This window comes from Anguilla anguilla, chromosome 14 (assembly GCF_013347855.1).
Source record: "Anguilla anguilla isolate fAngAng1 chromosome 14, fAngAng1.pri, whole genome shotgun sequence".
NCBI lineage: Eukaryota > Metazoa > Chordata > Actinopteri > Anguilliformes > Anguillidae > Anguilla > Anguilla anguilla.
The window spans coordinates 38,123,487-38,148,033 of NC_049214.1; the positions used below are offsets into that span (position 1 = coordinate 38,123,487).

General features: G+C 49.3%; 1 protein-coding gene across 2 annotated transcripts in view; it reads left to right on the forward strand.

Moving 5' to 3' along the window:
• Nucleotides 1-24,547, forward strand: part of brinp1 (bone morphogenetic protein/retinoic acid inducible neural-specific 1) — a 111,993-nt gene that overhangs the window by 52,823 nt on the left and 34,623 nt on the right. For both annotated transcript variants that reach the window (XM_035392432.1, XM_035392431.1), the window contains exons 3-4: nt 13,033-13,223; nt 18,143-18,312. In XM_035392432.1, coding sequence (XP_035248323.1) covers nt 13,033-13,223; nt 18,143-18,312 — 361 coding nt within the window. The remainder of the gene's footprint in view (nt 1-13,032; nt 13,224-18,142; nt 18,313-24,547) is intronic.

Sequence of the window (24,547 nt, forward strand, 5' to 3'; positions counted from 1 at the left end):
TCAGAGTAACAGTGAGTGTGTGATAATGCCTTAGAGTAACAGTGTATGTGTGCGTGTGTGTGTGTGTGTGTTTGTGAGATAATGCCTCAGAGTAACAGTGTATGTGTGTGTGTGTGTGTGTGTGTGATAATGCCTCAGAGTAACAGTGTGTGTGTGTGTGTGTGTGTGTGTTTGTGAGATAATGCCTCAGAGTAACAGTGCGTGTGTGCGTGTGTGTGTGTGTGATGATGCCTCAGAGTAACTGTGTGTGTGTGTGTGTGTGTGTGTGTTTGTGAGATAATGCCTCAGAGTAACTTTGTATGTGTGCGTGTGTGAGTGTTTGTGAGATAAATGCCTCAGAGTAGCAGTGTGTGTGTGTGTGTGTGATAATGCCTCAGAGTAGCTGTGTGTGTGTGTGTGTGTGTGTGTGTGATAATGCCTCAGAGTAGCAGTGTGTGTGTGTGTGTGTGTGTGTGAGTGATAATGCCTCAGAGTAGCAGTCAGTGTGTGATAATGCCTCAGAGTAGCAGTGTGTGTGTGTGTGTGAGTGATAACGCCTCAGAGTAGCAGTGTGTTTGTGTGTGTGTGTGTGTGTGTGTGTGTGTGTGCGTGATAATGCCTCAGAGTAACAGTGTGTGTGTGTGTGTCTGTGTGATAATGCCTCAGAGTAGCAGTGTGTGTGTGTGTGTGTGTGTGTGTGTGTGTGTGATAATGCCTCAGAGTAACAGTGTGTGTGTGTGTGTGTGTGTGTGTGTGTGTGTGATAATGCCTCAGAGTAGCAGTGTGTGTGTGAGTGATAATGCCTCAGAGTAGCAGTCAGTGTGTGATAATGCTGCTTTTCTGCCACCCTTTTTCAGCAGTGCCAGGCAGCAGCTTGGACAGATGGACTCTGCAGGGTTCACTCACTCTACCTTATGGCCCCTCTTCAGAAATACTGCTGATAAACACTAACTGTATATTAATAGTGTTAAAGCAACTGTTCCATCCAGCCCAGTTACAGAAACTAAAAATTTCAATCTTATTTTTCCTCTTCTTCGTATTATTGCTATGATTATGAAGAAGAAGATGAACAACAACAACAACCACAACAACAACAAAAACAGCAGCAACAACAACAACAACACAAGGACACTTTTATGTTTTTTATACCACAATAAGAGTACATAATTCCCAGCCTAATTGCACCTGCAAGATGGCTGAAGTATTCCTATTTCACTTGTAATGGAGTGATACAACAGAAGATCTACCCTGGGCCAGAACCTCGCTGTTCTCAGGGGGAGTGTTTAGCCCAAAATGGACCCAGCCGGATTGATGCGAAAAGTAGAATAAGTGCTTGTCACACAAATAATGACCCTGTTTGATAAGCTGCTTTCACCATGAGTAATGTGGAACGGCCTTGTGTCCACTGTGACAGCAAATCTCTTTCCATGCTGGAACATTCTGCAAAGGGTGCATTGTGGAATAACCTTGCGTTCAAGCACGCATTCTTTTTTAACCTGAATTTTAGAGGACACGCAAAACTGTATCTACAAACTTTTTAAATCGCTACGGAGGATACCTCACATGGATGATCATTAATTTAAGCATGCAAAATATTCCTTTAAAATGATCGCAAGGTATGCTGAGTGCACTTTGCTTTTTGCCGGACTACAAAAGCTTGGAATTACGTTATTCTGTCTGGCACATATTTTAACATTGTTCTGTATTGTGCCTTTGCTAGCTATAAAAATGTTTTTAAAGTGATTTCAGGTTTTTAAATCTTGTTGAATAGAAAAACTTCATCACACAGAACATTCCTTAGATTTGACAGGAAACATCAGACCGGAACCTGTATTCACGCTGCGGATCGCCATAGCGGAATAAATCTTTGTTTTTAATGCGGTATTTATTGGTGAAGCGGACATTAGTGCACCGCAGTGATAAATATTTAAACATTTCAATATTTATTTATTCCTCCTGAATTGTTTTGACTGTCTCTCACAAAATGCTCTGATGTGGCCCACGTGGAGCGACCCGAATCGCTGGATAAGCATTCGTAAACAAAATCCGATGCCGATCTAAGAAAATTAAAATGGCGAAAAGGGGAGGGACTTCTCCAAGCAAACGAAAGCAAACGAAACGGCACGCTTCGTGGCCAGGGAACATGTATGGCTAACACAGCACTGCTTTTTTTTTTCCCAGTTGCTTTCAAATATCAGTGTTTTTACCGTAATCCCAACGCTGATTCTGACGGTGTCAGATATGCGAGCCGGTAAAACACAGTCACATGACAAATATTTTTAAAAAAAGAATATAACTCCTGTAAAAAAAAAAAAAAAAAAGATCACGTGCATGACTGCTTGACGTTACGGATCGTATTCAAAATGTATATTTCCCCGGTTCGGGAGTTTTAGATGAATATATTCATCGAGTGGCTGCTGGGCCGTGAAAATGAGATGCGTTGATTTCTGAGCGGGTTGGCTTTTACGACGGGTCCTGTAGCGTTGCTGTGGAACGGCGGAGAGGCGCCGGAATCTTCCGGGAGTGCAGTCGCGTCTCCGCCTGCTTGATTTACGACCCTGCTTCGGCTCGGAGAGGACTGCAGAAACCGCCGGGTCGGCCAGCGTTTCCGTGGACGGGAGGAGTCCACGGGTGGGCGGGGCTAAAGATGGCAGCCGATCGGGGGGGGGGGGGGGGGCGAAGGGTGGGCGTGTACATGTAGTGACGGAGCGAAACACCACTACAGAACTTCAGGCAGTCACCTACAGTGGGCCCTGTTTTTAAAACTCAAACTCTGGGGGGCCTCCAGCGGCGTGGCCCGTGGAGCGCTTTGCACATGCTCATTGCGAGCCGCGACATCGGCGGTTCGAGTCCGACCGCCGACCTTTGTCGCACGTCTCTCCCTCTCTCTCCTCCTAGTTCTTCCTGTCTCTCTACACTACCCTGTCTAATAAAGCTGAAAAAAGCCCCCAAAAAAACGCAAACTCTGTAAAGTCCGTAAATGCTAGACTAATATCAAAAAGAGCCCTTCAGCGAATCAGAGTTCAGGTTTTGGGCAGCAGTGTAGTATAATGGGTAGGCTGTTGTAACCTAAAGGTGATAGGTTCAATTCCCCGGTAGGACACTGCCGTCGTAACCTTGAGCAAGGTACTTAACCTGCATTGCTTCAGTATATATCCAGCTGTATAAATGGTTGCAATGTGTATGCTATGTAAAAACTTTTCTGGATCTGGATTCCGTCGCTCTGGATAAGGGCATCTGCTAAATGCCTGTAGTGTAATGTTACATTTTAATTATTCGGTTATTATGGGATGGGGCAGCCTGGTGTTTGTCTCTTTGGTTATTATGGGATGGGGCAGCCTGGTGTTTGTCTCTTTGGTTATTATGGGATGGGGCAGCCTGGTGTTTGGCTGTTTGGTTATTGTGGGATGGGGCAGCCTTGTGTTGGGCTCTTTGGTTATTATGGGATGGGGCTGCCTGGTGTTTGGCTGTTTGGTTATTATGGGATGGGGCTGCCTGGTGTTTGGCTGTTTGGTTATTATGGGATGGGGCAGCCTTGTGTTTGGCTGTTTGGTTATTATGGGATGGGGCAGCCTGGTGTTTGTCTCTTTGGTTATTATGGGATGGGGCAGCCTGGTGTTGGGCTCTTTGGTTATTATGGGATGGGGCAGCCTGGTGTTGGGCTGTTTGATTATTATGGGATGGGGCAGCCTGGTGTTTGGCTGTTTGGTTATTATGGGATGGGGCTGCCTGGTGTTTGGCTGTTTGGTTATTATGGGATGGGGCAGCCTTGTGTTTGGCTGTTTGGTTATTATGGGATGGGGCAGCCTGGTGTTTGTCTCTTTGGTTATTATGGGATGGGGCAGCCTGGTGTTGGGCTCTTTGGTTATTATGGGATGGGGCAGCCTGGTGTTGGGCTGTTTGATTATTATGGGATGGGGCAGCCTGGTGTTTGGCTGTTTGATTATTATGGGATGGGGTAGCCTGGTGTTTGTCTCTTTGGTTATTATGGGATGGGGCAGCCTGGTGTTTGTCTCTTTGGTTATTATGGGATGGGGCAGCCTGGTGTTTGTCTCTTTGGTTATTATGGGATGGGGCAGCCTTGTGATTGGCTCTTTGGTTATTATGGGATGCTCTGTGATTCGTCTGGCTCCCGCTGCTCCCCACCTCGGCCTGTTCTGATCTGTGACCCACTGCACCTGTGTGTGAGCTCTGGTGAGCCCCATTTTGCATCCTGAGAATGAGGACCCAGTGTGTGTGTTTGCGTGTGTGTCTGTGTATGTGTGTGTGCATATGCATGTGCTTGTGTGTGTGTGTGTGTGTGTGTGTGTTTGCATGAGCACGTATGTGCACATGTGTGTTTGTGTGTTTGTGCATATGTGTGTGTGTGTGTCTGTGTGTGTGTGTGTGTGTGTGTGTGCATATGCATGTGCTTGTGTGTGTGTGTGTGTGTGTGTTTGCATGAGCATGTGTGTGCACATGTGTGTTTGTGCATATGTGTGTGAGTGTGTATGTGTGTGTGCATATGCATGTGCTTGTGTGTGTGTGTGTGTGTGTGTGTGTGTTTGCATGAGCATGTGTGTGCACATGTGTGTTTGTGCATATGTGTGTGCGTGTGTATGTGTGTGTGTGTATGTGTGGATGCAGTAACAGTAAGTTTTAATCCTTGCTAGAGAAGCTAATTGTCACGGAAAGTTTTTGGTTTTGAATGGTAACCACACGCTTTCTGGGCCTCATCTCTGAATGTAATAAATAGTGAAAGCCGATTGGCTGAAACGCCAAGAGAAAACTGGACTCGCTGAGCACTTAATTAAACATCGATAGGAGCGCGCGTATCCGCCGTAGGTCTGTCGGACAGACATCTCGACTAAACCACCGTAATGTATCTGAGAGTAATGACACACTGTGGCCGATGTCCCCCATTAAAAAAATGACACAAGGACGCTTTGACGCTGCCAAAACGGTCCCATCACGCATCGGTTTATTAGTCCGCGTGCCAGGGATGCTAATTCGTTGTGTCTGAAGAGCGCGCCGGCGCCGTCCGAGCTCTTTGTGGAAAGGCGGGCCTCGTCTTAACGGCAGGCTACCGGAGATAGCGGCGGAGGAAGCGACTCCCGCTAACTAAATAGCGTAATCCCGGGGCGGGGCGCGGGTTCCGCCGGTCGTCCGGTTTCGCGTACACGTCAAACCGAAGCCTTCGTGTCTTCATTCCTCCTTTTTTTGTAAAAAGAAATAAATAAACAAGACCAGCTCAAAACCTAGTAAACGGCTGGGCCTAACACACTTCACCCGGCCCGACCAATGGCGTAACTTCGTAACTCGGCCGACCAATGGCGTAACGTCACCACTCACTCAGTCACTCGGGCTGTCGCGGACGTTCGCGTTTGTAGGGCTGGCCCCGCCGTTGCGGTCCGGCCAAAAAGCAGAGTCGAGAGGACAGCGCGGGGAACGGGCGGGGTCTCTCGGATTACCACCGCGGAGACGCGCGGCTTCACTTTGCCCGGGGTTTTGCGCGGCTGCTTCCAGCGCGATTGGCCTCAGGAGATGCGCCGCAGACCCACTGCGCCAACATCAGCACGCGCCTGACCCTCTCCGAAGGCTCGCAAAAAAAAGGACGCGTTTTAAAAAATCTTTTTTTTTAATACGCTGTCGGACAGGTCTCCCCCTCCCCGGCTCTTGGTATCTCGAAAGCACGACTTCGTCTAAATGTCACGCTCTGGGTTCTTCCGCGGTCGAGCGGAATGTCATGACGGCGTGATATCAATTGCGGCGATGTCACATTCTGGTTCATAATAGTTCATTAATACGCATAATTATCCAACCCCCTGGAGGATGGAGGGCACGCGTCCGTCGAGCTGTTAATAAAAGACTCGGTTGAACGAGAGGGCCGGTCGTTAACGCCGACGGTCCTGCTGTTACCGGGAGACGGCCGCGGTCCTGCTGTTACCGGGAGACGGACACGGTCGCCTAGCAGGCAAGGGGACCGTCATACCCGCCCCCCCCCCCCCCCAGCGCAGTCTCCTGCAAGATGGCCATTAACGTCTCAACTCGCTAGGCCTGCCTTGATCGCCTTTGAGGAACGAAGCTCGGCGATGAGCTCGAGGTAGTTTTCCCTTTATTTGGTTTTTCTAATAAAAGAAAAAAATAAATAAATCAATCGATAAACAGACACGGAAGCTCTTAAAGAATACGAAAACAAGAAAATGGAGAGAAAACACAATCGCGGGACAATCTTCGGCGAGGTCGTTTTTTCGTGGCTACCGAACTCTTCAGAATGCGAGCGCTCCGATTCAACGAGGAGTCAGCGGTGAGAATGCGTGTGCGCCGAGCGAAGGCCGCGGCGGTCCGCATTGTCCATCGAAAGCGCCGATTTCCTGTTTTCGTAACAGCCGTCAAATTGCCACGGCATTGTCACAACCGGAAAATAATAAAAAACAAGATTTTGTTCCCCGCAGAGGGGTCTGCCAGAGAAATCAAAAACACGCAACCTGGAACCTTCGTTGTACAATTCAATCTGAGCCAGAATTGAATTCTCGTGTTCCTTCTCCTGAAAGAAATAAACATTTATGCATTTGGAGCAATCCAAAAGGGATATAAATACAAATACAGTTTCGTTTCAATACGCTTACACGTTTCTGTGGTGCTGGAGAAACGCGGATTGGCGAACGGATTTTTGCTTCAAGGCTAAAGAGGATAATTGCTGTGACGTCGCTACGCGTGCGCTGAAGACGCGCTCGTTGAGTACTGACCGCGTGAGTTTTTAGCGGCTGTCCCGTTGCGTTGCGCGTGTCCGCTGGACCGTATAAACGGCGTCGCCAGGCCAGCAGGCGCCCGGGTGCGAAAACGCCACACCGCCGGTATTCGCCAGGGCCGGCTGCATTTCGCCAGTCCGGCGGCTTTTGCGTTGTTCAGAATATGTTCTTCTTCATCCTCTTCATTCACTTTAAACCCGTAACTGTCCTCCTTAGTAGTTTGGAATTTCTTTTGAAAAAATCACCAGCATGTTGGTCATCATCGCCAAACTCCTCATTGTCATCATCATCATCATCATCATCATCACCACCATAACCATCATCATCATCATCATAATCATCACTGTTATCTCCTCGGTGATCTACTTGCTTGTGTTCTGATAAAGCTAACATGGAAGCTTATTTACTCATTTATAGAAGTCTTTTACTAAGCTAATATTGGTCACAGCAAAAAGAGGGACAGGAACGTCAGTAATATTGGCAAAGAGCAACCAGATTCACAGTAAGCAGACGTTAAGGTCAAAGGCGGTGTTCGAATGCAAACGCAGCAACGCAAACCACGGAGCTTAGCAGCGTCGCTAAAACCGTCTGAAGCCTTTGTGTTTACACGGCGCCAGGCGGTGATTTACGCAATATTTATATAGCGTATCACCGCCATATTTTTAGTGAGTAACTGAACTGAGAGAGCGAAATATGTCATCGTCTTGATGATCCTTTCTCTGAGCCCTTTATGTTACAGTCCTGCCAGCCCAGTAGCCCAGCTGAATGTGCTGCCTGGGGGGGTTTATAATTACTGTCTGATGCCCGGTGACATTTACGTGCGCGGGGGACAGTGGTTAATTGTAGGGGGTGCAGTCGCGGGGTTCCTGTTCCCGCCCCCCTCCGCTGCACCACTTTGCTGAGAATAGGAACCCGTGGCAAACCCAGAACGCTCGTGACGCAAGCCTCCCTCCGAGACCCTCTTAGAGTGCGATGATAAAACAATAACAACTAAAGCTGAACGCCGGCATGTTGTAACGATATAACGATGTAACGACGTCTGCGTCTGTTTCCGTATTCCAGAGAGCTGTGTGAGAAACAGAAGCTCTCTGTGAACCGGGAAACTGTTTGAATATTCCGCATATGAGTCCGTGCGGAATAGCTTAGCATGTTTGGATCAGTGTACACGGCAGTACCTAATTAATACTGTATCAAAAACGAATGTCTTCTGCCTTTGTTCTCACTGAAAGATAACTGCCCCATAGAGAAGCTATTGTTCTGTTTCAGTGTTGGCAGGGGTGAGTTGACTTACTTAAATTTAACGCACTAATGCTTCGAGTCCTAACATCAGTTCTGCAAAATGTATTCAAACATTTTTTTTTTTTTAATGTGGTAGTGCATAGTTTTTTATTCAAGCAAACTGCAATGTGATGTTCCTCAGTTCTACCAATAGATTCAATAGATAGGTACTTTAAACAACAATAGTAGAAATACCACACCTGCAGTTAGGGAAATAAATAATGGTAATGCGTTGCAATATTAATGCTTCCATAAACACCAATGAGCCACTTTGTGAACCATTCACTGGCTCACAGTGTAGCTCTTTCCTACCTCACTTCCTGTTCCTTTTTTCCTTATATGGTCACTAGTTTATATCGGGGCTTTTATGTAAAGGAGATAGTCCACTTGGTTGCCATGGCTGCATCTGAACACCCCTTAAGGTTGTGTCCCTCCTTCCTTTATCAGGTCCTCGGAGCATAGAGAGAAGAAACAAAATGGCGGAGAACCTCAGTAAGACGCTGCTCGTGTCTTGTACGGGGTCAATGCTAGCAATACCTCAAGTGAATAGTATGGGTTCCAGGGAGACAAGTGACAAGCTATTCATTTGGTCAGAGCCAATGGAGGTGACAGGAACTGGATTTAAAACATAAATCACATGGAGGAGAAAGCTCTCGTTTACTTTTTTTCCTCTTAAGCCACAAAATTGAAAAAAATCTTCACAATGTGAAATACGTGTGTGCCTGTGCTTGTGTGTGTGGTTGTGTACCTGTGTGTTTATGTATGTGAGTGAGTGTGTGTGTGTGTGTGTGCTTTTGTGTGTGTCTGCGCATGTGCTTTTGTGTGTGTGCGCATGCGTGAGCATGTTTGTGTGCGAGCAGGTGTGTGAGCGCTAGGTCCAGTTCCCTGACATGTGATGATGCCCATGAGTGCAATGCAGCCATTTGGAATCAAACTGTGTGATATATGGCCTGTGTCTGTATAGCACAGAAGTCAAAGTAGTGTCAGAGTGTCATTCCTTCACACAGTGTGTTATGGGCTGTATCTCTGTGTAAAAAAGTATCTCTGTGCTATCTAGCACATCTCTGTGCTATCTAAAGAGGATCTTTGTGTTATCTACCACATCCTCACACAGGGTTTTATGTGCTGTATCTCTGTGTAAAGAGGATCTTTGTGTTATCTACCACATCTTCACACAGTGTGTTATAGGCTGCATCTCTATGTAAAAAGTATCAATTTAAGTTGCTTTATTGGCATGAAATGTGTAAAGAGGATCTGTGTTATCTTCCACATCTTCACACAGGGTGTTAGGTTCTGTTACTCTGTGTAAAAAGGATCACTGTGCTATCTAGCACATCTCTGTGCTATCTAAAGAGGATCTTTGTGTTATCTACCACATCCTCCCACAGGGATTTATGTACTGTATCGCTGTGTAAAGAGGATATTTGTGCTATCTACCGCATCTTCACACAGGGTGTTATGTGCTGTATCTCTGTGTAAAGAGGATCTTTGTGTTATCTACCACATCTTCACACAGTGTGTTATGTGCTGTATCTCTGTGTAAAGAGGATCTCTGTGCTATCTAGCACATCTCTGTGCTATCTAAAGAGGATCTTTGTGTTATCTACCGCATCTTCACACAGGGTGTTATGTGCTGTATCTCTGTGTAAAGAGGATCTTTGTGTTATCTACCACATCCTCACACAGGGTTTTATGTACTGTATCTCTGTGTAAAGAGGATCTTTGTGTTATATACCACATCTTCACACAAGGTGTTATGTGCTCTATCTCTGTGTAAAGAGGATCTTTGTGTTATCTACCACATCCTCCCACAGGGTGTTACGTGCTGTATCTCTGTGTAAAATAGCATCTCTGTCTGGGCTCCCTGACTCATATGAACAGGGTCACGGATGCTTCACCCCGGAGGGGCGGGGTGGGTCATGGGCGGGACGTGGGCGGAGCGTGGGCGGGGCGTGGGCGGTGCTCGGCCCGCAGGGGGGGGCCTGTCACTCAGACGCCGCGTAACATCCAGCGGTTGCCGTTTTCAGCGGCTCTCCTCCGCTCCGTCGTTTAGCCGCCGCCGCGCGGCTCCCCCTCCGGAAGCTCGGCCCGCCCCGGCGATCGCTCCCGTCCCGTCCCGGCCGCCGCTGCCGCCGGGCTCCCGCCGGCGGGGCCATCCGTTACCCGCGCGCGTGTCCGTGCGGAGAGGGGCCGTTAAGCCGGCCGTGGAGCTGGGGAGGAACCGCGGCCTCCATCTGCTAACCACGCTAATCCGCGCGCGCGGGCCCGGGATGCATATGGCTCCCGCATATGGCGAGGGGCGGTTACCGCCAACGTGCCGGGGAAAACCGGGAGGGGAGGGGGGGCGGGGGGGCGGGGGTACTTGAGAACAGATTGATAAGCGAGGGCTGGCATTCAGACCGCCGTAAATTAGATCCGTCTCTCAGCTTTCCCCGGGACGTGGGGGGGGGGGGGGGGGGGGGGGGGGGTAACCCGTGGCTCGTGAGCCGGAAGGTTGTGTGGTTGATTCCCGGGCGACCGGCTGCAAGAGCGAGGAGGGCGTTAAGATGGAATTTTGTCTGTAATGCGCTCAAGAAAACGTGGTTCTATATGTGTGTGTGTGTGTGTGTGTCTGTTTGTGTGCGTGTGTGAGAGACAGAGAGAGATCTAGAGAGACAGACGGACAGAGAGAGAGAGAGAAAGAGAGAGAGGGAGATTACCCCACAGATAACTAAAATAACGAATCACAAAAAAATAAGTTACGCAACACTGTCTGTGATACGTGGCACTGAGAGAGAGAGAGAGAGAGAGAGGGAGAGAGAGGGAGAGAGAGAGGGAGAGAGAGAGAGAGAGAGGGAGAGAGAGAGAGAGGGAGGGAGAGGGAGAGAGAGAGGGAGAGAGAGAGAGATGCGCTCAGCCGGGATCAGAGAGGGAACGTTCTGGATGGAGCCGGCCCCCTCTCTGTTTCTTCTTCTGCTCTTTTTTTTCTTTTATTTATTTATATATTTTTCCCATCCGCGTTTAATGCAGCGGCTTAATGTGCCTCATTATCAGTCCCTCTCTACCTTCAGACGTGTTGATGCGAAACCAGACGCGCGGCAATTTGCATACATTTGTAGCCGCTCCCCCGGAAAAAAGGCGGTAATTAAAAAGTGCTTCGGATTATTTTCAATAGGCTGAGGGAGAAGGATTCACCCGTCACTGAATCTCTGCTTCAGCCAGGGAGGGGGATGAGGGTGGGGGGGTCCACACGCACCCACGCAGATACATTACCGAGTCTTTATTCCGCCCCCCCCCCCCCTTTTTCAAAATAAGCACCGCGTTTTTCGAGCCGAATATCCCTCCTCGCTCTCTCTCTCCTCCCCCCCACCCCTTATCCGCGGACCTGTTGAACTGCTATTTAATCCCGGCGCGGACGGAAGCGGCGCGGAGGTCCAAATTGCTCCGGTACCCTCCGCACAGCGAGGGGGGGGGGTCTCACGCAAGCGGGCTTAATTGCATGCAGGAACCTACTGTTTTGAGCTTCCTGCTGACATTATCATTTTGACAACCCCCCCCCCCCCCCCATCCACCCCTTAAATTGTAACAATTGTTGTGTAAGCCGGAACTGCCGCACTGTTCCCCTATCCCCCGTGCGATTCGAGAAAATCCGTCTCCCAGGAAATCAAAAAGGACAACGAGGGCATTATTTCAGCCCCTGAATACCGATCACAGCCAATCACAGCTGCTCCAACCCGGGGATGTTTCATATCACAGATGGCTTGACCTCGGACAGTTTATAATCCTCACCGTATAATATTATCTGAAGAAAAAATTAGAAAGAAAAAAAAAAACGGTCAGTTACGTAATTGCGATTTCATTGTTTTGATTCGTAACTACAAATTAATATTTGGTTGCGGTCTTTCTGATTGCTCTCCCTAATGATAATGGTAGTGACGAGCCCAAGCGTGTCCCTTTTGCGCTGTCAGCTGCACCTGAGTGCTTGTGTTGAATGTTTGTAGGCTACAATTAACGGACCATCTTACAGTTAACGGTTTTTTCAACTGCATTTCAGTAAGAAATGGATAAGGGATGTGCAAATACAAAAGATATGAGAGCTAGTGCAACATTAAAAAAAACTCAACACTGAATAAGTAGGCCTGCAAGAACGTCTAACGCAGCAATTATTAACAGCAGCGCTACTACTGCAAATGAGCTGAACGCTTCACATTTAACATTACATTAAACTAATAAATTGCACAGAATGTGCTTTTTAATAGCATATGGACAATTCTCTCAGTAGCGGAACAAGAGTTTAATGCTAACTCCTTAACTCGGTGTTAACGCGGTTTAATCATAATATGTCCGCGGCTACATTTGCGTGGACTTCATGTGATTATGCATCATTTTAATTCTATTCAGTGTTTTTTTTTTCAGTCTAATTTTATCCTCATATACTGTAGTTTTGTCCGGATGTTATAACGGTACGCTGTGCAGTTTTTCTGAACGCGTGCAGAAGAATAACTATCGCCGCTCTGCGGGGCACTCCCAATCTGGGATCATTTTATCATTTTTATCACCTAAATCCCTCTCTTTCATGCTACACATGTACCTCCTGTGCCACTTTCATGCTACATGTACCTCCATCCAGCACTTATTGTACCTCGTGTCATTATCTTGATGTTGTAGCTTGTCATGCCTCCTAGTCTGACTTAGCATAGATTAGGTCAGAGTAATGTTTACTGTGTGAACTGGACTTAATGTGCTCATGGCTATGAATAGCGGTTACATAATGCGTATTGCGCCTTATCGGACCTGTGTTTGCAGTTGTTCCAGTGACCTTCAGAATGCACTTACTGTACGTCGCTTTGGATAAAAGCCTCTGCCAAATAAATGTTATGTAACGTATTGTGAGAATTCAATGTTTGGTTTTTTGTGTTCGGGTAATCGGCGAATGGTGTTAGCGTCATGCTAGGTTTCGACGCGCGGAGAAGCTTTTGAGCTATTCCGAAGGCCGCCCCGTCCCTCTCCCCTCCCCAGCGGCTGCCGTTTGTAACCCTCTCTCCCCGTCTGTGTCCCCCCGCAGAGAGTTTGCGCGTTGGAAGGTGAGGAACACCGCCATCGAGAGGCGGGACCTGATCCGGAACCCGGTCCCCCTGATGCCGGAGTTCCAGCGGAGCGTGCGGCTGCTCGGGCGACGCCCGTCCACCCAGCAGTTCATCGAGACCATCATCAAGAAGTACGGCACGCACCTGCTCATCTCCGCCACCCTGGGAGGTGAGGCGCCGCCTCCTCGCGGACCGCCGCGCGACCCCGCCCCCCTCCCCTCCCCGCCCCGCCCCGCCCCGCGGGGGAGAACGAGGCCTCCCGCTAACTCCCCGTAGCGGAGGGAGGCCGTGTTCCGTCGACGGCCGACTCGTCTCTCTCCGACGCGATGGCAGGGGTTTGCTCTTCAAAAAGAAATCCACGCGAAAGGCTCAAAGATCATTGGCTCTCTGACAGCACATGACGTGCATGAATGTCGCACGTGCTCCGTAAGTCGCCCTGGATATCGGTGTCTGCTAAAAGGCTAAATGTAAAAAAAAAATAAAAAAATAAGTCCAAGGTACTGAATGTCCCGTTCCACAGGGATCCTCCATCATTCGAAGCCTGGCGCCCAAGGACAGAAACTCCACGCTTTCGGGGTCATTCGGTGTCCGGCGGCCATTTTGTGGTCTGCTCGCGTGCCGCCTGATAAAATGGTGGAGTTCAGAAGTTTCGGCCAGCGATATAAAAGCGCGTACGGGCGGGGTGGGGGGGGGGGCAGGGCCCCCTTTAACGTCAGCCTGTGAGCCCGAAACACGGGCGCGGAGTCGCGGTGACGCAGAACCGCCAGCTCGTCGGGCGATTCCGCGCGGCGCCGCGAACGCGGCTTATTGAAACGCGATGTTCTAAGAACGCGACGCACCGCCGGCGATATTAAAAACAAAAAAAGAAATCCGAATGGAAACTCGCTGCTTTCATTTGTACGTTCCCGGAGAAACAATAATTCTCTGTCCCCGATGATGAAATACAATGAAAATAAATTTTCAAAATGAATATAGAATGACGAAAAAAAAGCTAATATAAAACGAAAGAAGGGTTAGCTGACTTCTTTCACTCCCGCCAAAAAAGATTTATTTTTACCCTCTGGGGCAGAAGTGGCTGTGATCTTTTAGGCACGCATTAGAAGCACGCCGTTATACGAACTGATATTACATTAACAGCAGTAAAAACCTGAGAGGAGACTCTGCTCTCTTTGCCGGAACATTCTCCTGAGTGTTTGCCCCGCAGAAACGTTGCTGTGTGCTCAGACCCGGTGTCCTGTCTGATTAACGCGCTCTCTAAAACGCTTGCGTGCGCGCCTGTTCTCCTGGGAGCCTGGAAATGGCTCAGCGATAACGCTGTAAGAGGTCGTTTCTGACTCGTCTGTCAGCGATGTTTCCCTTATGAAAATGGACTACAGTGTAATGCACGGCGAAGATGCGGTAAAGATGTGCAACATCTTTAAAATATGTTTTATTTGAGTATTTCCTGTATATTCTATTTTCCTAAGGAAATGTTGCAGTGACGGGTTTGGTCTGTAAATGATTTCTTCTTTTCGTTCCAAATTTTGGGGGAAAAAAAAGAAGAAAATACTTTTTGTTCTGTGAAATTACACACTTGTAAAATCAAGAAGAAGAAAAAAAAAATTTTTTGTTCAGTGAAATTATACACTAGTAGCCAATAGGAATCGCACAACGGAAGGATAATGCCGTGACCATGGTAACCCCAACTATGACATCTAACATGACATCATAGTGTTCCGAAGGCAGAGCGTCCCACATGGTGTTTACAGAAGCGCAGAGCCTCCCAGCTGGTTGCCGCGGCGCCGTACATCACTCGCAATGGGGTCTCAGGAGGCCCGTAAGTCATGTGACTCTTAATATCCCAGCAGTCATTTACTGTACGGCTCATTGTGTGGGTGGTTCTTAGAAGATTCTAGTCACGTTTATTTGCGAAATGAGACACTAAAAAAACGTTTGGTCGCCTAACACGTGACACCGCCCGCTGGCTACGAGTCGGTCTCTGATGTCACTGGTCTCAAGACTCAGCTCCGCGGCGCCAGAGTCTTGCTCGGCACGCGGTGGCCGCACATTCCCGCGCGTTTTAAGTAATTCTTCTCGTCTCGGACCGCAATCTCGATTTCACGAATCGACGAAGCGCGCCGGCGCTGAATAACACGCGACGTTGTTATCAGCCGAGGCCGCCGCCGCCGCCGCCGTCGTTTTATTAGAAATCGCATCCGTCGCGAAATCCATCCGCCGGACTGCTCGGGACGGGCGCTCAGAATCGAGGGTGGCAGTGCCTCATTAATCAATAAAGGGTTTTCATGCGCTCCCGGTAATTAGTCTAAAAAAACCTAGCACCCCGTCCCTCTGAAGTCAATATTACCGATGTAGCCTGTCATTATGACATTGCTGCACCAGCGGATACTTTTCACTGTGCGCTTAAGGAAAATAGTTCTCGGTTGGCGACGGTATTACTGTTTTTGATTCCTGGATTTCAGTCAGTTTAATTCGGTCGACTCATCGAAATGGCAGGAGGACGGTCGGCACCGTGGGGGTTTCTGTTTGTTTGTTGTCGTAATCCGTCGAATTGAATTTTCGTCCCGTTTTTGTCTTTCCTTTCGTGTTCCAGGTGCCGAGCGGAGGGCGGTTAAAGCTCCCCTCCGAGACGCGGCAGGCATTTGCCGATTTAAACGCGCGAGTGTCCGCTTGCGCTACATAAACGCAAAATATATATAAATATACTATGTGTGTGTGTATATATATATATATATATATATATATATATATCGGATGTCGTCCTGCTTTTTTGTAGCCTGGCTTGATTCATGAGGCATTATCGACGGCGTGTGGAAGGGGTTGCCGGGGGTTACCGTTAACAGAAAATCATTGTCCTCATTCGCTGTATGTTAAACGAGGGACTTTGGTGTTCGAATGACCTTCCCTGCCTCGGGGGGTGGGGTGGGGGTGGGGGGTGGGGGGGGGGGGGTGAGAGGAGATTGAATGGGACCTACGCCTGCCCGAAACGGCCTAACGGAGCGTCTGCCAACCGACTATGACTTCATCCCCCCCCGGGCTGGAGTTCCAGCAGTTAAGCGACCAATCGCGGCGCGTCGCCGGGGGGGACCGAACAGCCAATGGAGGCGCGGGGGTCATAAACGCTTGTGACGCGCCTCGGAACGAGTTCCAGACAGCGGAACATTAACGCGAGGGGGCCATTTGGGCTCAAACGACCCGGCGTAGATAAACGATGATATTTCGCCCCGCCGCGGCTCCCCCTCCACTTCCACTCCGCGGGAGGAAATGGCCTTCTCCCCTGCCATTAGAGGCTGCGGTCTGCTGGGGCGCTCGCTCGCTGTCACGGGCAGGGCGCTTAGTCTGTGAGGAATCTGTCACCTGTCACTCACTCACCCTGCCTGTGCACACATTCAATATGCAGCCTTTACACACGCACACACGCACAGCAGACACACACACACACGTGCATGCACACACACACTCACAGCAGACACATCCACACACACACACACACACACAAATACACGCATGCACACACAGACACAGGCTTATACACAGGAAGCGATAGTTTCGACAGCAACATAAAGGAGAACAGCAAGTCAAACTGTCACAAGTCAAAAGAATGGATGTCAGCGGCTTATGAAGCTCTTTGGCACAGGTCCATGCTTAAATATAAAAAGCGAGGTGTTTATTGTGCAGGGTAACAAAAATAATAATAATGATTATATTCTTAAGCTCCTCCAGACTGGCATAGTTTACATATGTCCAGAAACACTGACAGGAAGTGATGTCAAGCTGGGAACAATGTAAGAATGTCAGTTTTCAGAATGCCGTCTGCTTTTAGCTCGGCTACAGGAAGACCAGCCGTTACCGCGCCCGCACATTAACGTGATCATCGAGCAGCTTGTCTGTTAGCATGCTCAGCGTGCGGTCTCCTCGATTGGCCGGTTGTCCTCGGCGTTTACGACCAGTAACAGGCGAGTCCTGCTTCCGCGCGGTGGACAGTTGTTTGGCCGTCTCCCTCTGCTTAATGCACTGCGCGGTGTTGATTTTGCTGTTAGAGTTTAACGGCGCCACAATGGGAGCCTCTTTTACGTGCTTCATTATTGATGTGAACTTCGGTGGTACGGGCCTGGATTCGAACGGCATCCGTTCTTAATACCCTTTGATTGGAAAACCACTGATATTTGAATTACGAGCGCAGATAAGCTGTATTTTGCAACCAGCAGCGTGGCCTGTGTGGAGATAGCTGGGCCATTACTACCTGGGTGGGGATTCATAAATTGGGGCGCGGCGGTTCAGCCGAGATGAATGGGGTGGGCTAGGATAAGCGGCGTTTGCTGAGCTGAAAAATTACGAGGCAGAAAACGTCTCCTTAATTGATTATCGGCATCGACCTGCTTTCAATCGTTTTCCTTGACTGATAAGTGTGCCGACAATCTGAATAATGCATCGGCGAGCAACCACACCGTATCTTTCTTCGCGTCGTGTTAGGGAAATTAAACGATAAATTCAATTCTGAGAAATCCGTTTCAATAAGGAAATGCTCTTGTGAAAAAAGAAATACGCCACTCTGTTAACTCCCATTTTAGCTTTATGTACAGTCTGCGATAAAGACCACAAACCTGTGCTTCAAGCTCGTTTAACGATGCTATGCTATGAATATAGTGTGAGTGGGGAGAACAAAGAGTACCTGTATCCCCGATAAATCTCAGATAAAATGGGCACATATTCGTGATGCAAATAAAAATAATTTTATTTCTCACGCAACAGTCTTAGGAGAACTGGCTACATCTGATGGAATTGAGTTTTTTTGTGTGAAAATCACTGAATACAGATCAAGACCCAAACCTAATCAGTTTGAGGGTTAAGTTCTCTGCCTCCTCAATTTTCAGATCAATGCAGCTCAATTTTCAGCTCGATTCAGCTCAATCAATGCCACAAACAGGCTTGCGTGAGTTTTTTTGTTTTGTGGGGGGGGGGGGGGGGGGTGGGGGGGGGATGGTGAATGTGCCGGTCTGGATGAATCCTGTCCTTTTGTGTGCCTTTTGGAAGGTGGTGGCTGACTGACCCCTGAGGCTCACTGTTTGTGTTCCACGCTTTCGTTCGCAGGTGAGGAGGCGCTGACCATGTTCATGGCCAAGAGCAAGCTGGACAGGAAGTCGATGAACGCCTCGCAGAGCGTGGAGGCGCTGCACCAGCTCGCCTCGTCCTACTTCATCGACCGCGACGGGACCATGAGGAAGCTGCACGAGATCCAGATCTCCACCAACGCCATCAAGGTAATCAACTCCCCCTAACCCCAACCCTAAACACCAACGCCATCAAGGTGAGCTACGCCCCCTAACCCTAACCCTAAACACCAACGCCATCAAGGTAATCAACCCCCCCTAACCCTAACCCTAAACACCAACGCCATCAAGGTAATCAACCCCCCCTAACCCTAACCCTAAACACCAACGCCATCAAGGTAATCAACCCCCCCTAACCCCAACCCTAAACACCAACGCCATCAAGGTAATCAACCCCCCCTGACCCTAACCCTAAACACCAACGCCATCAAGCTAACCCCCCCAACCCTAACCCTAAACACCAACGCCATCAAGGTAATCAACCCCCCCTAACCCCAACCCTAAACACCAACGCCATCAAGGTGAGCTACGCCCCCTAACCCTAACCCTAAACACCAACGCCATCAAGGTAATCAACCCCCCCTAACCCTAACCCTAAACACCAACGCCATCAAGGTAATCAACCCCCCCTAACCCTAACCCTAAACACCAACGCCATCAAGGTAATCAACCCCCCCTAACCCTAACCCTAAACACCAACGCCATCAAGGTAATCAACCCCCCCTGACCCTAACCCTAAACACCAACGCCATCAAGCTAACCCCCCCAACCCTAACCCTAAACACCAACGCCATCAAGGTAATCAACCCCCCCTAACCCTAACCCTAAACACCAACACCATCAAGGTAATCAACACCCCCTAACCCTAAACACCAATGGCATTAAGGTTAACACCCCCCTCCCCACCCTCTCTACCCTAACCCTAACCACGAATGGCATCAAGGTAAAATTCCCACCGACACCATCCAGGTAAACCCCCTCCCCCGCCCCCCCCCCCCCCAACATCTCCCACTGGTCTCCCCCGCTTCCCGTTGCCGTGAGCGACGGGCGGGCGGAGGCTTCCTGGCAGACGGACAGCCGAAAGCGAAGCGGAGTCGACGCTGGCTGCTGAGTCACTGGTCCCGTTGCTGGGAGGGGGGGGGGGGGGGTTGGGGGGAGAATTTCGCTCACGCAGCAGAACGTTTCGTACTCGTCCCGGCCCCGTCTGGCGTCCTCACGGAGAGGAGGACGCCGTGCCTCCGCGCCTCGGCCCGCCCCCTCCCACCCTCTCGGGTTCCGGGCGCCCGTCTCCCTCGCGTCCGTCGCGTCGTTCCGCGGCCTCGGGGCTATTAATAGCTTAATTCGTCTAACGCTCTAGTTGCATTCCGGACGCGTCCGGCTTCGGCATTCTCGTCCGGAGCCGCCTGATTCGTCGCCTCAGGAGGACACCGCAGAGCGCTCCTGTAAGTACTTATCTTCAAAAAGTGCCTCGTAAAAATTATATTTCCCAAACAGCGCTGCTGTAATAAGGCCGAACATCGCCGGCGCCGATTTTAATTGACGGCGAAACGTTTTTTTTTTTGTTTTTAAAAAACGGAGCGACGAAGGCGTCCAGCGGGCGGCAAAACGGACGCCTCGCTCGCGTTCGTCGTTAAACCCGCGAAGCTACTTAAAACGGGCGAAAGGCGCTTGTAAAAACAGGAAAAAGGTTTTTTTTTTTTTTTTTTTTTTTTTTTTTTAAAAAGCTGGACGACGTCCAGCCGGTTTCCCTGAGAAGCGCCACCCGGAGCGAGGGAGGCTCTTTGGCATCGATTTCCCAAATTAAAAAAGGGATTCATCAGTCCGGACGGCGAAGTGAAGAAAAACAAGGTAAAGAAAAAAACAAAACAAAACAAAATAAATGAGTTCCCGGTGTGATACAATGACGCCTCCAGATTCTCTCAGGAATGCTTTAATCCGAATCGGTCGACACGGTCCCAGATGGGCCGGCTCAGGAGGGGTCATCGACCCCCCCCCCCCCCCCCCCCCACCCCCTCCGTCCCGTGACGGAGAGGACCGGTCGAACCTCTGATCCTCCCGGAGGACTGCCGCTGAGACAGGCTATAGCGAAGGCCTGGCCCTGCTGCGGGTTCGGCTCCAGGATCAGACGCCCTGCGTTCACACTGACAGAGGAGAGGAAAACGTGCCACACAGTGTGCACCGGGAGCGTGTGCACGGGGAGCGTGTGCACGGGGAGCGTGTGCACGGGGAGCGTGTGCACGGGGAGCGTGTGCACGGGGAGCGTGTGCACGGGGAGCGTGTGCACAGGGGAGCGTGTGCACCAGGAGCGTGTGCACAGGGGAGCGTGTGCACGGGGAGCGTGTGCACAGGGGAGCGTGTGCACCAGGAGCGTGCGGACAGGGGACGACAGAACGTTTCCTTTCATGCATTCCAGAACCTTTTGCCAGACTTTATGTAATTATTATTATTATGTTTTTTTTTTTTTTTTCTCCACATAGGATTGCTGTACGGAATGTTTTCTGTCTTGTAATTAGACACTAGCACACGCACGCATGTACCCGTGCACACACACCCGCATGAATGCACACCCACACACACACTCACACACACGTACGCACATACCCACACACACACACACTCTCACACACACACACACACACACGTACGCACATACCCACACACACACACACTCTCACACACACACACACACACACACACACTCACACACACACGTACGCACATACACACACACACACACACACACACTCACACACACACATACCCACACACACACACACACACACACACACACACACTCACACACACACATACCCACACACACACACACACACTCACACACACACACACACACACACACTTGCGGTACAGCGTTTTCCAGCCGCGCTTCTATCCGAGCGGCTCCAGAAAAGGAACTAGGCCCCAGACACTCCAGTACATTCAGTCGAGTGTTTAACAGACAAATGAACAGCGGGGAGGTGTGTGAAAGGGAACGGCCTGGGAGCGAGGGGGGGGGGGGGGGGGCGGATGGTGGCGGGGGGGAGGGAGGGGGGGCGGGGGCGGGCGGGCTGTCAGCCCCAGCTATATTTATCAAAGCCTCTTCTCTGTCTTCGGAAGCTTTAAACCCTCTCCAGAGGGCTCAGCCGCGTCATGGCGTTAATCAAAATGAAGACGTTTCTCTGCTGTCGCGGGATAGGCCCTGAGCACTTCCTTTCTCTCCCGATGTCTCCGCCTCTCCTCTTTCTTTTTAAAAAAATATCCCGAAAGACAAAGTTGTCCGCTCGAACCGACGAGTTTCCTTAGCGATCCCAAACGTCCCTTTGTTGTCCCCCCCCCACCCCCCCCCCGTCAACCTTTAAGCGGTCGGGCAGTAAAAAGAAACGGTGTTGTTTTCCGCCAAAATGTTCCCTGACCAGTGCTTCTGTTTCCTGTGTTTAACAAAAAAAGAGAAAAACCTGTTCTCTTGCAACACTGGAATGGTTCTAGTACGCCCACCTTTCCCCTTAGCAGGGGAAATCTCGCTCCATTCATTTCCCCTTAGCAGGGGAAATCTCGCTCCGTTCATTTCCCCTTAGCAGGGGAAATCTTGCTCCATTCATTTCCCCTTAGCAGGGGAAATCTTGCTCCATTCATTTCCCCTTAGCAGGGGAAATCTCGATCGATTCATTTCCCCTTAGCAGGGGAAATCTCACTCCATTCATTTCCCCTTAGCAGGGGAAATCTCGCTCCATTCATTTCCCCTTAGCAGGGGAAATCTCGCTCCATTCATAAGGCCCCTGGACAGGACTATACCCAATCATGTTACACTTCACAGTCCAAATGGAGTTTAGAACAAACACCCGGAGATCTAACGGAGGGTTCGCCTTTGTTTATTCATGTTCCCGGGCTTGACGGAGGATGGCCCCAAAGTGGGTTCTTCAAATGGCCTGCGGCAAGGGTGGTGAGATGTAGGGGGGATGGAGGGGGGGCGGTGGTGCGGGTAACCTCGAAGTTGGCCTCTAATTTGTGCGCAGGTCTCTCGCACGGGTCACTTCCTGATCCCGCCCCCCCCTCCCCCTCCCCCACTGCCCGCTGTTCCCCTGCACAGCAAGGGGCTGGACTGACAGGTGTGCTAATTATTAATGCTGCTGCCCAGACCTGCAGCACATGCATTTTAATAAGGCCGGCTCTGGGGATGTAGGAAAATGCATATATTTCAGCTCTGATTTTGCCCTTGGATTTGATGTACAGTTGTGTGATGTACAATATGAATTCAGTGTACAATATGGGTATGAGTATTCCACTACAGTGGTCTGTTATTTAGTATAGTGAAATACACTGGTCTGTTATTTAGTATATCAAAATATACTGGTCTGTTATTTAGTATATCAAAATACACTGGTCTGTTATTTAGTATAGTGAAATGCATTGCTCTGGTATTTAGTATAGTGAATAATATATCATTAATAATATTTATTGGAGGCTTAATGTATAAGAAATACACTGGTAAAATATTTTAAATGTATATCTGAAAATAATGATTATTTAGCAGATTAAGCAAAGTGTTTTGCATGGAAAAATTGTGCTCTTGAGTGGCATGTCCAGTAGATTGGTTTGGCAGAGTGGTGTGCCCTCTGGCCAGCACTTAATCAAGAGCGTGGCAGCGCCGTGATTGGCTGGGTGTCCTGTGTGGTGATGTCACAATCGCAGCTCTAACCGGTGTCCTTTTCCGATTGGCTGGATCCCCTCCGGCCTGCCCGCAGCTATTGAATCAGCCACATTATCTCCCTGCAGCAGTGTCAGGGCACCTAATAAACCGGAGTCCATTAGAAGACCCTGAGTGAAGAGGAGCAGCCATTTTAGCGGATGGGTGCAGGTGCATAAAATAAAATGAAAAAAAGAAGCCGGTAGCAGGCTGTATATCTAACAAATGTTAAATGTATTGTGGGGTTTGACCGTATATAATTTATTTATTTACAATTATTTACATTTCAGCTGCTTTTTATGAAATGTAAATACTTACGGACATTTTTCCCAGAGCTTCGTTGGAGTGGACTGTATAATTTTAATAATACATTTTGCCAATATATTTTATTTATATATATATATATATATATATTTTTTAAAAATATTTTATTCATTTTATTCCACACTTTTACATTTGTTACTTTTTTCTTTTTGTCATGTGGGGATGTGCATTGTGCAGTGGAGCATCTTGTCTTATGATGGGGGCGGGATGGGGGTGGGGGCCGCGGGGGGGTGGTGGGTGGGGGGGGGGGGGGGGGAAACTGAAGTAATCGCAGGAAAATCAATTTGACGCGAGCAGCATGTGGCAGGTGAGTGTAGGAGTGGCAGGGCCAAGAACGGAGATGGAGGGAGAGAAGTGCTTCAGTAAAGCACCAAACCGCGTCCTACTGGGAGAGAGAATGAGGAAACGGCTCCTCAGGCCAGGAGGTATCGTTCCTGTGGGGGGGGGGGGGGGGGGGGGGGGGTGGGGGTCAGGGGGGGGGGGTCAGGGGGTGGGTGATGAAGGTGTGCGTGGAAATGAAAAAATAAAATGCTCAATGAAGCATTTGAATGAAAACGGATGCTTTTCCCCCCTTTTTCTTCTTCTTCTTCTTTTTTTCTCCCTGTGACAAAGTGTGATAATTATGGCCCGGAACGTTCCGTGCACCCGTGTGGAGATGATCTCTCAGGAGATCCCATTTTCCGCCGATTTCTAAATATTATATTTTTGGGGCTTTTTCAGCTTTAGTGGATAGAACGGTGTAGAGAGACAGGAAGAACAGGGGAAGAGAGAGGGAGAGACGTGCGACGAAGGTCGCGCGGCCGGGGACTCGAACCGCCGACGTCGCGGCTCGCAATGAGCGTGTGGACAGCGCTCTACAGGCTACGTTCAGACTCGACCTGCCGAAAACAAACAGGGTTTCAGCCGAGGAATTCGAAGGCATGTCATGTGACCCAAATAGCATTTAATTATTGGTAAGCTGCTTGAGGTTATGGGAAAGTTCATGCTGTCATTGGCACGAACGTACACATTTTTGTAGCATTATATTTTAAAAACGGATTGAGTGTTTATAGTTTCTCCGCTTTCGTTTTACACAACAAAACCAAACGGACTAAAGGAAAGACGAAACTGAAATGAGACGCACGACCATGACTCTTCTTCTACTGCTGTCGAAATGATCTACAGGGAAAAGGGAAACATTCAAGGGAAAAGACGTGACGTGGGGCTCAAGAATCTAGATGCTGCGACCACAACTAACAGATAATTTTGGGGAACGTGTATGTAAAAGACCATGAAAAAAGAACAAAGAAGGAACGAGAAAAAAAAAAAAAAAGAACTTGTTTTCTGCCGAAATCGTTTCACGAGGAGCGCTGGTGCCTGGTGTTAAAGCCGGCTTCGCGG